Below are 13320 nucleotides of genomic sequence, written 5' to 3'. Positions count from 1 at the left end.
GAACACATGGCTGCACAAATGAAAAGGAAAAAAAAAACACATATACAGTAATTTTTATTTATTAATTATTATTATTATTTTGGCGGAACCAGGGATTGAACTCAGGCCCTTGGGAGCTATCAGTTACAACTTCCTATCTTAACCTTGTAGTTTTCATAGAAAGCGCGTGCTAGGCCCATTTTGCAGGTCAGATATTGATCCCTGTATGTAGAAGCCGCTGTACTTTTTGTTTGTTCGTTTGAGGCAGGGTCTCACTAGAGGCTCAGGGTGTCCTTAACTCTCCACCATCCTCCTCCACCTCCCAGTGCCGTGATTACAGGTGTAGGCCACCACACCTGGCAGCTGTGCTTTATTTCGAGTCTTTAGAAAAACATTCCTTCATTTCAATTTTATCCTATTACAACTCTCTTTTCTTTCAAACACAACCCCAAGCTGGTGTGCTATGTTCTTCATCGAAATGATTAATGATTCAACAAATTTGACTTTGGCAGAATTATGGATTTGTCCCTGGTGATCTGGGGCTGACAAAGCTGCAACAAAACTATCTTACAAGGACTGGCAAGATAGCTGAGTAGACTAGAGGCCAGGGTTGATCCCTGGCACCACATGCCACGCTGAGCCGGCAATGGAGTCTGGGCATGGTGGCACACACCTGTAAGCCCAGCACTAGGGAGGCTGAAAAACAGGAGGATCACTATGAGTTGGAGCTGCGCAGTGAGACCCTGCACAACTCCCTGGCCCCACAAAAAACAAAAAACAAAAACAAAACTATGTGATAGAAAGAATAAAAAGCAAAGACTTTTTTCTTTTTCTTTTTTTTAGGCAAGGGCCTACAGGGTGTTCAGGGTCTCACTGCGTAGCTCCTAGTGAACCTCCTGTTTAGACCCTGCCAAGAGCTGGGATTACAGGCGTGCCACCATGCCCAGTCTCATCCTGTCTCAGCTAGCCCCGGGGGCAGGGCCCGCACGGTAGGCCTGGGGATTAATCCCCTGAGCTATTTGGCCAGCCTATTGAAAATGTAGTTATGAGAGGTGGTGCACACTTGTAATCACAGCGCTCAGGAGACTAAAACAGCAGGATCGCTGGGAGTTTGAAGCCAGCCTGGGCTACACAGTGAGTTTAAGGACAGTCTGGATTACATAGCAAGACCTTGTTTCAAAAAAAGAAAAAAATGTTTGAACTTTAAATAAGATGCTGAGGGAACCAAAAAGCTACAACTCTTGTTGCACAGGTCCTGCTTTACCTTGGTCTTAACCATCCAGTAGAAAAGTATGAAGACGAAATATAGGAAGTAAAGCCATGCTGTTATGTTGAGCTGTGGGGGACTCGGGTCAATAATTTCTGACACTGCCAGTTAAACAGAGGACCCAATGCTATTATGGTCTGCTGGATTTTTTTGGAATGTTTTGCTGAGTTTACACACCTATAATATTCAATAATGGAACTTAGAAAAAATGGGGTATACCGATGAATGTCCATTTTGTATCTGTGTATTCAAAGTGGTTAGGATAGATATATAGTTGCATTCTCTTAATGAATAGAATGATTTGTTCTAATGGTGTTTGTAAATAGGATCTCAATTCCGCATCTTGTACAGCAATTAACCACTAAGAAGAATATAGGCAGTGTGTTATTTGTTGAAACTGTACTTCCGATTTGATTTGAAACTGTCTCATTGCTATTTGTTCATCAATAAAATTAAAAAAATAAATAAGATGCTGAGGGAAAGCTTCACAGATGAACTGACATCTGAATAAAGTTCTGAAGAAAGTGAGAAATTTCTGACTATCTGCTTATCTTTGTAAAAGCATTTTACAAAGAGAATTCAGGGCAAAAGCCCTAGACAGAGACACATAAAGTGTTTCAATCATAATTTTTTTACTTTGGGGTGTACTGGGAATCGAACTCATGACCTCACACTTGCCAGGCAGGCAGGCACTGTACCACTGAGCTATATCCCAGTCCTCAATCATAATTTAGAGGGAGGTCCTAACATTTCTGTGATTCTGCAGCCTCTCCCTACTCCCATCGTCACTCTCTCCTCCTGGCTTTGCTTTTCCCCATTGATCTCTCCAGGATACAATGCTATGTTTAGCCTTTATTATGTTTGTTTTTGCTTCTTGTGAGGGTGGGAATCTTCACCCCATGTTCAGCGATACAGGATATACAGCAGCGCACGACAACCGCACGCGGAGACAGACAGGCCAGGTGCAGAGATCCCAAGCGCGCGCCGTCAGGGCTCAGCAGGCGACCCCTGAGCCCACGCGAAGCGGCCCTGTCCCTAACGCGCTCCGATGATTGGCTGCGGCCGGTTCCCGCGCAGCGTCGCGCATGCGCACTCCGCGGCGCGAGCCTGGCGGTGGAGGATACGCTCCACCTTTCGTTGGCCCCGCAGCAGCCCAGTTTCTCCTTCACCGCGCTAATTTCCTCGGAGTTCGAAATGTTCCCAGAACTCAATAACCTTCTCGACACCACTCCTGACAAGGCGGAGCAGGTAAACTGTCGCGCGACCTGGAAGGGGCGGGTCCCGGGAGCGTGGCAAAGCGCACTTCCGGGAAGCGGCGCGCGCGGGCTGGCGGGAGAGTACGGCGGCCGCGAGTCCTGGCAGCTGGGCGGGCGGGGTGCTGTCGGCCAGGGCCTGGGGCGGTGGCGATCCGGGCGGTCTCGCTGTTCTCGAACGCCGTGAGTGCCCTTAAAGGGCCTCAGGAAGCGCGTCAAGCAGTTGGCTCCCCCCTCCCAGAAGCGAGTGGGGGTCAGCCGCCGGCCCCAAGCCACCAGCTGCCTTCCCCACCCGCGTCCCTTCGCGGTGTCCCGGAGAGCTGTTGAGAGCTGTGCGCAGCCCGCATGCACCACACGCAGCCTGGCCGCTCTACCTCCCACTCTGGTACCGGACACTGGTCTTTTGTGTTTGAGATCCAGGCTTGCTACGTAGTTCAGGCGGGCTTTGAACTGCGTAGTGCGGGCTGACCTCGAATTCGTGGCGATCCTCTGGCCTCAGCCTCCCCAGTGCTAGGATTACAGGCGTGCACCACCACGCCTGGCTGGGCGCATTTAAGTATTGCAAAAGTTACCTGTTCTAGGAACATCTCTGGCTTGCCCTGTCATTATTGTAATGAAAAGTTGGGCTTCTCCAGGCAATGTAAACTGCCTTTCCTAGTGCCAGGCAGATTGTAGCTTTCAAGAGATCCTGGAGTATTTTAATTGCCCAGGAATTCTTGTCTACCTAAGCCCCCAGGTAACACTGGTTACCTTGCCAGGTACTGGAACCAGAGTGAATGGAGGACTGGAGCGTTTACCAGGGAGTGGCAGCTCTGGCACGCGGACTCGAGGTGTGCCAGTGTGGGCTGATATTTTATTTTCAGTACTGCAGGTTAAACCTAGGACGTACACTGACCTATATCCCCACACCTTTTTAAACTTGAGTTGGAGACCTGCAAGTCAATAAATTGGGCGTCAGGGAGATGGCTCAGTAGAATAAGCGTTTGCCTGGCAAGCGCAAGGGCCTGAGTTCAATCCCCGGTTCCACCAAAATAAAGTCAATAAATTGCCTAGACTGACCTCCACTTTGTGATCCTTGGCCTCAGCCTCCCAGAGTGCTGGGATTACAGGAGTGCACAACCATACCTAGCTTAATCTTTACTTTTTTATAAGTGAGAGAGGAGAAACTACAGAGGCCCAGAGAAGTTAGGCACTTGCCTAAGGTCGCACAGCATGGAAGTAGCAGGTATGACAAATGGTCATTTGGAGAGGTCTGTTATTGGAGATCTCTGTTACAGTCCACAATCTCTGTTCCTCTAGTGCCCTGACACCTCCCACCAGGATACAGGACAGAATTGGTATCTGAAAAAGGGAGGAAATGAGGTTAGAAAATGTCTCTGAGAGTCCCTTACAGTCTTGGTAATCTGTGATTTTCATTGAAGCCAGATGGCAAAAGCATCTTTGGTTCTGAATCTAGCTCTCCCAGAGACTGGCTCCTGAGTTAGTAAGGTGACAAAGGGGAAGAGAAACATTTTTATTCTGTTTTGCCTTGAGAAAGTGAAAGCTGAGGTAAGCATGCACTTCGCCAGTAACAACATTGATACCTTTAATCATAGGGTTTTGTTTTTGTTTTTTGGTACTGGGGATCGAACTCAGGACCTTGGACTTGCCAGGCAGGCACTTATGCTGCTGAGCTATATCCCTGGCCCCCATATCATAAGTTTTTTTAAGAAATGATACTGTTTTGTTTTCTTCATTTTTGGGTAAATTTAGCATATATACCATTAAAGTACGCAGTAGGTGTAGAAATTTAGAAGTGGGCTCAGTTGACTTGATTTTTGTACTAGTTTGACCTCTTTTTAGGGAGTCAGATTTACCTCTGTGTTTTTTTTAACTTTTAGGGGAAACTCACTCTACTCTGTGATGCCAGGACAGATGGCAGTTTCCTCGTGCACCACTTTCTCTCTTTCTACCTCAAAGGTATGGGACACATTAATGTAGAAAAAGAAACCCAAGGCAAAAAAATTTAAAAAAACAGTGTGTTTCAGGCTCAATGGGATGACATTTATTAAGTGGAGTTTGGATTTGAGTAGCCAAAAAGCCATGTTACTGGGTGACAGCACTGGCTGCTTCTCCCTCCTTCCCAGCCCTGCAGGGTAGCATGTGCTGGCTGTGCTCACTCTCACCTTTCCCTGATGTGCAGGCACTAATCACCTTCCCGGGTCCCCCTGTGACCTCCCTATGTAGTGGCTCCTTACTCCTTGCGTCCCTGGATACTTATCCCCCTTGACAGTTTGCCCTGACAGTGAGTGCTTACTAAAGAATATGGCCACCGCAGTTTACACTTGGAAACAGGTTAGGAAAGGGGAGTCAAAAGCAAAAGGGACTCACTTATCAGCGGGTTCTGCTTGGGTGTGTACAGTGCCAGGCCAGGGTATGAAGCAGACTATAGCCCTCATGGTTGTAGTAACTTGCCGCTTTTATTTACTTGTTATTTTTGTTTTTTAGTCTTGAGATAGGGTCTTGGTAGGGCTAGAAAGAATAGAGTAGGAGAACCAGGAAATGACAGCAGTGAGGCCCAAGACCCTCTAGGAGTGGTCCTACATATTTTATAAATGAACAAAAAACTGAAGCCCAGAGAGCTTAAGCACTTGCTTAAGGTCAGATAACATGGAAAGAGTAACAGCATGGAACTTGTGATCCTCCTGCCTCAGCCTCCTGAGTGCTGGGATTTCAGGCATGAGCCAGAAGATTAAACATCCAGTTTAATCTTACAGCTTTGAAGGTAATGTTCATGTACTGTTATTGCCAGCATAGAAAAAGCAAGAGAATCTACAGATAAACTATTAGAATGAAAAAGATTTTGTTGGGTAGCCAGAGTTTCTTTGTGTTTTCTTTGGGATGTAAAACTTTTTTTTTTTTTTTTCTTTAGTCAGCATCTGGCTGTGTAGTTCAGGGTGGACTTGAACTCACTATGTAGTTGAGACTGGCCTCAAATGTGGCAGTCCTTCTGCCTCAGCTTCCAGAGTTCTGGGATAATACTTGGCTCATACAAAACTATTTAAAAATGAATAGTATTCTTGTATATCATCAGTAAACAGAAGCAATAATTGAAAAAAGACAGACTTTTTAATAGAACAGAATTAAGTATTTAGTAATATATCCAATAGAAGTACATCTTAGAGAGGCCAGGGGAGATAGCTCAGTGGTCTAAGCACCGCCTGATAAGTGCAAAGACCCGGGTTCAATCCCCAGTATAGCATGCCATGCTGGCCCTGTGCAGAGCTGGCCACCGAGACTGGGCATGGTGGCCCACGCCTGCAATCCCAGTACTGGGGCGGCTGGGACAGGAGGATCACCGCAAGTCCAAGCTGTGTAGCAAGACCCTGTACCAAATAAGCAAATAAAAGATTTTTTTTTGAAAGATATATATTATTAAAAAAAAAAAAAAAAGAAAGAAATACATCTTAGAATCAAAATTTTGGATGTTACATTTTGATATTGGAATTTGATCCCGGGGCCTTTGCACTAGGCTAAATTCTCAGCCCCTTTTTATTTTTTACTTTAAGAAAGAGTCTGAGTTGCTAAGTTGCCAGGGCTGGGTGTGAACTTACGCTCTTCCTTCTGCCTACAGAGGGCTGGGATTGCGGGTGTACACCACCATGACTGGGTCATAATTTATATTTGAGCACAAGTGTTCTTGGATGCCAGGCTGATTTATCAGCCAGCCGGGCCTTGGGCATCCAGTCCGCCCCATGCCTTTGTTCCTGGAGCTGGGAAGTGCTCCGCAGGCTGCTGCTTGGGGGTGGGGTGGGGGTGGGGTGCGGGTGGGGTTGCCGATTACCATGTCTCGTTTCTAGCTAACTGTAAAGTCTGCTTTGTGGCACTCGTCCAGTCCTTCAGCCACTACAGCATCGTGGGACAGAAGCTGGTAAGTATTGCTGATGCCCATGTGGAGGACCCCGAGTGAGCATGTGCCATGCACTTGGGAGGGTGCCCTTTCCTGTTAGGGTTGTAGCAGACTTGGCAAAGCAATGGTAAGGAAATCCTGGGGCCCTGAACCCCTCATCAACTGGGCTGAAGCAGCATCTCAACATGGTTTGTTAATTGAAAGTGTACAGAGCCAGATCTGTTGGTGGTGAATGTCAGTGCATCAAATCCTTCATTATCGATTCTGGACACTTACAGGCGCCCCTGGCCAGTGTGGGCGTCGTCTGGTCCGCTGGCTTGGATCCGGGTCACACCTTGGTCTCTTGCTAGGTTAGGGGTTTCCCACTGTCTCTTCTAGGTCTAGGCAGTGGTAGTGAACCTATGGCACATGTGTTACTGGTTTTTCTTCTATGACAAGAGATGTTCATGTATGAATTGTTTTTTCTAAACTAAAACAGTATTCCAGGTTAGCTGCAGTGCTGGCACTTTGTGGTGTGAATGTGGGTTGCAGTTCAGGAGCCTGGGCTCTCAAAGGCTCGCCATCGCTGCTGGAGGGTGTGGAACCCCACTGTGGGCAGAATTTATTGTTGCCTGTCCCTCACCTCACCTTGCTGGTCTGTTGGTTACTTTTCTCAGGGCTGAGACAAAACACCCAACACCCAAAGTTAAAAGAGGAAAGGTTATTTAGCTCACAGTCTGTAGAGGTTTCAGCCCATAATAGGCTGGCTCCAAGGAAGGGTGGCACTTGGCAGAGGGTGAGCAGCTCATGGTAGCAGAAGATAGCAAAAGCAGTGAGAGCAAAAGGAAGACAAGCCTGTCTCGGTTCCTTCTGTCAGGTGCAGGCTGCCCACTCTAGGCTGGGGATAGCGCTCACACCCTTAATCCCAGTATTAGACCATGAATCAGTCACAAACTGGATTCAGCCACCTCTGGAAAGTGCCCTCCCATAACTGTGTGAGGTTCTGGGGGTGTCATCTAGACATAAACACAGCACCCCTCCTCATCAGATGTGGGCAGACAAGTCTAAGATAGCAGAGACCAGTGAGCCTGCTCACCTGTCCAAGGACATGACCTGTGACCAGTGACCAGATACACCTAACTGCCTGAGAATGGGAGCTCAAGGAACACAGGCTTTTGGAGGCTTGGGGGCGGGGGAGGTGCCAGCCTGAGAGGGCAAGAAGTGGCCCACCCATCAGAGGTGCTATTACCGTTTCTGGTATCTTCCCGTCCTGGTGTTCTGCCTCTTCTGTGTTGCAAACACTTGGGCGAGCGGGGAGAGAAAGGTAGACGCTTTCCTGCCCTCTGCAGAGGAGGAAGGCATTCCCATAGAGGTCAGGGCTGCGTTCAGGAACATGAGTTTCATGTCATGTCTCTGACATGTGCCCATGTGTTTCTTGGTGACAAAACCATGCACATCCGTGTGCAGATTGGTCGCTTTTCCTTCACCTTTGGGCCATCGGCACACCAGGACAGCACATGCAGCAGCACATGTGAAGTGCACACACGGGCATCCCTGCTCCTGGCGCCTTGCTGTACCACCTGAGTAGCCGGGTGCAAGTGAGAGCCCTGTATGTATTTATAAGATTAAGTACATTTAAAATTAGTAATGAATAAAATTTTATTTTAAAACGAGGCATGGTGGTACATGGCTGTTACCTCAGTCTCCTCAGGGAAGAACGGTGGGAGTTCGAGGCCTACTTGGGCTACATAGTGAATTCAAGGCCCACCTGAACCACATAGTGAGACCCTGTCTCAAAGGAAAAAGAAAACAATCAGTAATAAGTAAATAATGCGACAGTGGGTCAGAGTCTGGCAAGTGCCAGGATAGCAGATTGTGGCTTTGTCTTGATTCCTAATGTGCATTCAGGGTAGGTCTAAGATTTTTTTTTTTTTAAATTTATGTATTTGGTACAGGGTCTCACTGCGCAGCTCAGACTCATAGTGACCCTCCTGTTGCGGCCTTACCAGTGCTGAGATTACAGGCGTGTGCCACCTTTCCCATTCTTAGTGGCTGGCTCAGCGCACTAGAGGTGGCAGAGCCAGGTCCTTGTGCTTGCCTAGGCAGGCGCTTAGACTGCTGAGCTATCTCTATGGCCCAGGTCTCAGGTTGTATAAAAGCGGAACTAATGGGCTGCACCTGTCAGGCTGTCTGAACTAAAGTCACACATGTAAGTTCTCCAGCGCCACAAAAGTGATCCTCCGTTAATACCCAAAACATTGGCTCATTATGCAGTCATATCCAATATTGTATAATCATGGAAATGTGTACATAAATAAGGGAAAATGTTATTTTGGAAATGTGACAAGGAAACAGAAAGGAGTTTGTGGGCTGGGAGCACCTGGGTGTACGAGAGTAGAAAGTCTGGCCTCTGAGGGTGTGGGTGTGGCCTGCAGCTCTCCTGAGCTGCCGTCCAGCCCCTCTGGCAGGTCCCCCAAGAGGCGAAGTAACTTCCTCTCCTCTGTGCATTTAGGGAGTGAACCTCACCATGGCACGGGAATGCGGGCAGCTCGTGTTCCTCGAGGCCCTGAAGACTTCACTGGACGTCTTCTTCCAGAAGCCAGCGGAGCCACACCCCCTGCAGTTTCTCAGGTGTGCACCTGGCGGGTGGGTATGTGTCATGGCTTCGTGTCCTGAGGGAAGGCAGAACTGGCGGCAGGGCTCCCGTCACAGGGCGTGCAGTGGCCTCCCGAGCTATAGGAAGCCTGTTTGCTGGCAGGGTGGACGTAATGCCCTTCGCTGTTCTCCAGCCCTGGCTCAGAGCTCCAGCACAAGCACCTGAGCAGCTGCGCCGCGGCCAGCTGCCTGTTTCATGCCACCTTCGCGTGTCCTTGGCTGTTTTGCTTTATGGCAGGAGAATGAGTAGCTGAGACAAAGACCATGTGACTCACACACTGGAATACATATTAATGGCTGGGGATGTAGCACAACAGCACAAGTGCCTGCCTGGCAAGCACAAGGTCCTGAGCTTGATTCCCAGTAGCCCCCCTCCCAAAAAAACCCCCCAAAACCCAGTATTATCTGGCTCCTTTTTTTTCTTTTATTGTTGTTGTTGTTGTTGTTATTGTCTATTTTGAGAAGAGTCTTGCTATGCAGTTCAGGCTGGCTTTGAGCTCACTTTGAAGCCCAGGCTAAGAGACCAGGGTTATAATATAGCTCAGCAGCATAAGCACTTGTCTAGCAAGCACAAGGTCCTGAGTTTAATTCCTAGTACCACAGAATAAAATAAATGAACAAATAAATAAATAAATGAAGCCCAGACTGGTCTCGAACTCACAGAAATCCTCCTGCTTCAGCCTCCTGAGTACTGGGATTATAGGCATGCACCACCAAGCCTGGCCTTTTTTTTTTTTTTTTTTTTTTGTGGTACTGGGGATCAAACTTGGGACCTTACACTTATCAGTCAGTGCTTATGCCACTGAGCTATCTCTCTGGACCCTGTCTCTTAAAGGTGTGAGATTGGCTCTGCAGCCTGTAGTCCATTCTGAACACCAGTGCCAAACTTGGTTGCTGGTCGTCGTCTCCTGTGGGGTGCCCATGTGGGAGCCCCACCCCCTCGTGCAGTGCTTGGAAGGTTGTGCTCCCCAGCCCTGTGTGTGACCTCTCTGACACCCTCCTCCTTCTTCCTCGGGATGCAGAGCTCCTTACACCTGACGCTGAGAGTGGGGAGTTGTCCTCACTGGTGAGGGGACCTGGGGCTGGTGCTCATCCCTGGCACTCAAGGTGGTGGGGCAGTTGGCCTAGGCCCTGTCCTTGGTGCCTGGGGTTGTTCACTAGGTAGGGCAGCCAGCACAGGTCTAAAGTCACATCCACACAGCACTTAGGCCACCAGCTCTTACTGCCACGGCAGCTGGATTGCTACTTAACTCTCGTTAAGCTGCACATGACCTTCTGAGCGGGCGTTCTTGGTTGATCTGCCAGGTGCTGTAGCTCTTAGATTGACAAACTATATGGAGTCTTCCTTCTTTTAGGTAGGGTCTTACTGTGTTGCTCAGGCTGGGCTTGAACTTGCCATCGTCCTGCCTCAGCCTTCTGAGTAGCTGGGATCACAGGGTTGCACCACTGTACCTAGCTTGTTTGCTGTGTCTGTCTGTCTCTCTCTCTCTCTCTCTCTCTCTCTCTCTCTCTCTCTCTCTCTTGAGACAGGGTTTCACTTTGTAGTTTAGGTTGGCCTTGAACCCACTATGTGGCTCAAACTCACAGTGACCCTCCTGCCTCAGCCTCCCAGGTGCTGGCATTATAGGTGTGTGCCACCATGCCTGGCTGTATGGTGTCTCTTAAGGGTCCCAAGACTGTCCTTCCCACATGCCTTTAGTTTCTAGCACAGTGCTTTGTACCTCGTCACTCTCAGGGAGCACTTGGCGCAGAGTAATCCTGTCCATGTGTGTGCATGTGCCTTTTCTTTTCCACACTGTGAGGACTGTGGTGCAGCAGAGTGAGTGAGCTCTGGTGACTTCTGTGCCATGTCCCCAGGGAGGCAAGTGCTGAGAACCTGCAGCCACTGTTTGCATTTGTGCGGGAGGCCCTGAAGCCTGGGGACGATGGGGAGGCGACGTGGAAGTACCCGGTTCTGCTGGTGGACGACCTCAGTGTGCTACTGAGCCTGGGCGTGCGGGCTGTGACGGTGCTGGACTTCATCCACTACTGTAGGGCTGCCGTGTGCGTGGAGTGGAAGGTACGCCGGGTCTGGGCTGGCCGGCCACTCCCGGGGGGCTTTTGCGTATTTAGTTGGGCTTCGACCTTCTTCTGGGAGGCACAGAAATCTTCCAGCCCACCAGTCCTGCTCTCCACCCCTCCCACTGCTAGAAATGAAGCCTTCAACATTAAAGGACCAACTGGCCCTGTGTTTAGTAGGCCCGGTCAGGTGGCGCCAAGTGTGGAGCTCATTAGCATCCCTGGCTTCGGTTACTTTTTTTTTTTTCTGGTACTGGGGATTGAACCTGAGGTCTCACTCATGCCAGGCTCCTTGAGTGTGTCTTGAAATTATCTGACGTCTCTTTTTGGTGGGAGGTGGGGTGAGGGTGGTATTGATGAATAAGCCTAGGATTTTAAAGTTATGAAGTACAGTAGAGAGGCTGGTGAGATGGCTCAGTGGTCTAAAGCACCTACTTAGAACAAGCTTAGCAAAGCACAGGGACCTCGGTTCAATCCCCCGGCACCACATGCCAGCCCGCCCCACCCCCTGGTGGGCTGAGCTGGCCACACACACACACACACACACACACACAAATAAATAAATAAAATTTAAAAAAAAGTACAGTAGAAGTATAGGGTATGAAAGTACCTTTATGATGCTAGATATGGTAATGCACACCTGTAGTCCCAGCACTTGGGAGGCTGAGGCAGTAAGATCGCCCAGTTCCAGGCATCTTGGGCTACATAGTGAGTTCAAGGCCAGCCCGAGCTACATAATAAGACCCTGTGTCAAAAACTAAAACACATAAAAGATGTTAGAGGTTTTTGGCAGTAATCCACAAAATAATAATAAGTTCCTCCAACACATGTCCTTCTAGAATCTACATAATATACTATGTATATTTGTAGGTAATTCATCTCCCTGCTTTTTTTTTTTTTTTTTTTTTTTTTTTTTTTTTTTTTTTTTCAGACAGGGTCCCATGTAGTCTCAGCTGGCCTTCAATTCACTGTGTAGCTGTGTAGCCTAGGCTGGCCTCAGGCTTCTGAGTCTCCTGCCTCTGCCTCCTGGGTTCTGGGATTGCAGGTGTACTCCATGGTGCCTCTCTGTCTTCCTTCTTTTTCCTACTGGTAATCTCCATAGTTTTTGATACTTTTTAAAAATAACACCCACTCTGTTTTACCATTCAGAAAGAGGACAGGCTGGGTATAATGGTACACGTCTATAATCCCAGCTACGTGCGAAGCTAAGAATTGCAAGTTTGGGGCCAGCCTGGGTAACCTAGTGAGACCTTGCCTCAAAATAACATAAGTAAAAGGGGCCGAGGACATAGCTCTGGCAGAGTGCTTGTCTAGCACATGTGAGGTCCTGTGTTCAATCTCCGCTACTGGGAAAAACCCTAAAGGTGTGCCTGCCCCAGTCCCTTCTCCGGCCACAGGGTGCCTGTTCTTTTTCCTCTCAGCAGCCCCACGTCTGTCCCTCAGCCTTGTCACCCTTTGCTGTCCCCTCTGTCTCCAGGGCTCACCTCTTACCTGCAGTGACCTGGTATACAGTAAGTGCTTGGCACCTGTTGACTGTGACTTGGCGCCTGGCAAGGTGCTAGCGTTTTTTAATAACGTTTAGGAATTGAGGTTGAGCTGCTTTTGAAGACCCTGGTTTTAGATGAATTGAGCTAAGAGTGCAGGTTGGACTTGCTGGTGCAAGGTACTGGTAGATAACTGGAATCAGGGTCCGGGAGCCCCACGGGAGGGTGATGGGGAGAGGGTGTGTAGGGCTACAGATGGGGATAGCCCAGGGCACCCTCTTTTCGTGTCTCTTCCATTGAGAAGCAACTGCCATCCTGTGTCAATGCAGGGAAATGTGGTGGCCCTTGTACATGACAGCAGAGACACTGAGGATGAGGAGAATGACCTCCTGCTGAGTGGCCTCAGCCACCAGAGCCATCTGATCCTGCGGGCTGAGGGCTTGGCCACTGGCTTCTGCAAGGATGTGCATGGGCAGGTACGGGCATAGAGGGGCCCCTGGGCAGTGTAAGTGTGAGCCTCACCTTGGTGGTACCACTGTGGCCGAGCCGGAGGGCGCCTGAGAGCCCAGCAGAGCCCCTCTGCAGCATGCCACTGTTCCTGGGACAGAAGGGACTCGGGGAGGCTGTGCTGCCCCCGCTCTGCTGGCCAGAAGTCCAAGGATGCTGCCTGCTGCCCCCGGGGCTGCTGTGCTTGCGCCATTAGGCTTCTCTGGAGCCACAGCCGCCACAGACCCAAGCTGACTTCTCTTGATTCAG

At 49.2% G+C, this 13320-nt stretch overlaps 1 protein-coding gene across 1 annotated transcript in view; it reads left to right on the top strand.

The window, feature by feature from the left end:
- Positions 1-2350: 2350 nt before the first annotated feature.
- Positions 2351-13320, top strand: part of Elp6 (elongator acetyltransferase complex subunit 6) — a 12270-nt gene continuing 1300 nt past the window's right edge. The window contains exons 1-6 of the mRNA XM_023700646.1: positions 2351-2494; positions 4380-4458; positions 6339-6409; positions 8880-8998; positions 10880-11081; positions 12894-13036. Coding sequence (XP_023556414.1) covers positions 2441-2494; positions 4380-4458; positions 6339-6409; positions 8880-8998; positions 10880-11081; positions 12894-13036 — 668 coding nt within the window. The 5' untranslated portion in view covers positions 2351-2440. The remainder of the gene's footprint in view (positions 2495-4379; positions 4459-6338; positions 6410-8879; positions 8999-10879; positions 11082-12893; positions 13037-13320) is intronic.

This window comes from Octodon degus, unplaced genomic scaffold (genome assembly GCF_000260255.1).
Source record: "Octodon degus isolate 3935 unplaced genomic scaffold, OctDeg1.0 scaffold00126, whole genome shotgun sequence".
Taxonomy (NCBI): domain Eukaryota; kingdom Metazoa; phylum Chordata; class Mammalia; order Rodentia; family Octodontidae; genus Octodon; species Octodon degus.
Note: the sequence above shows the minus strand (reverse complement) of the source record. Positions and strands in the feature narration are given on the sequence as shown.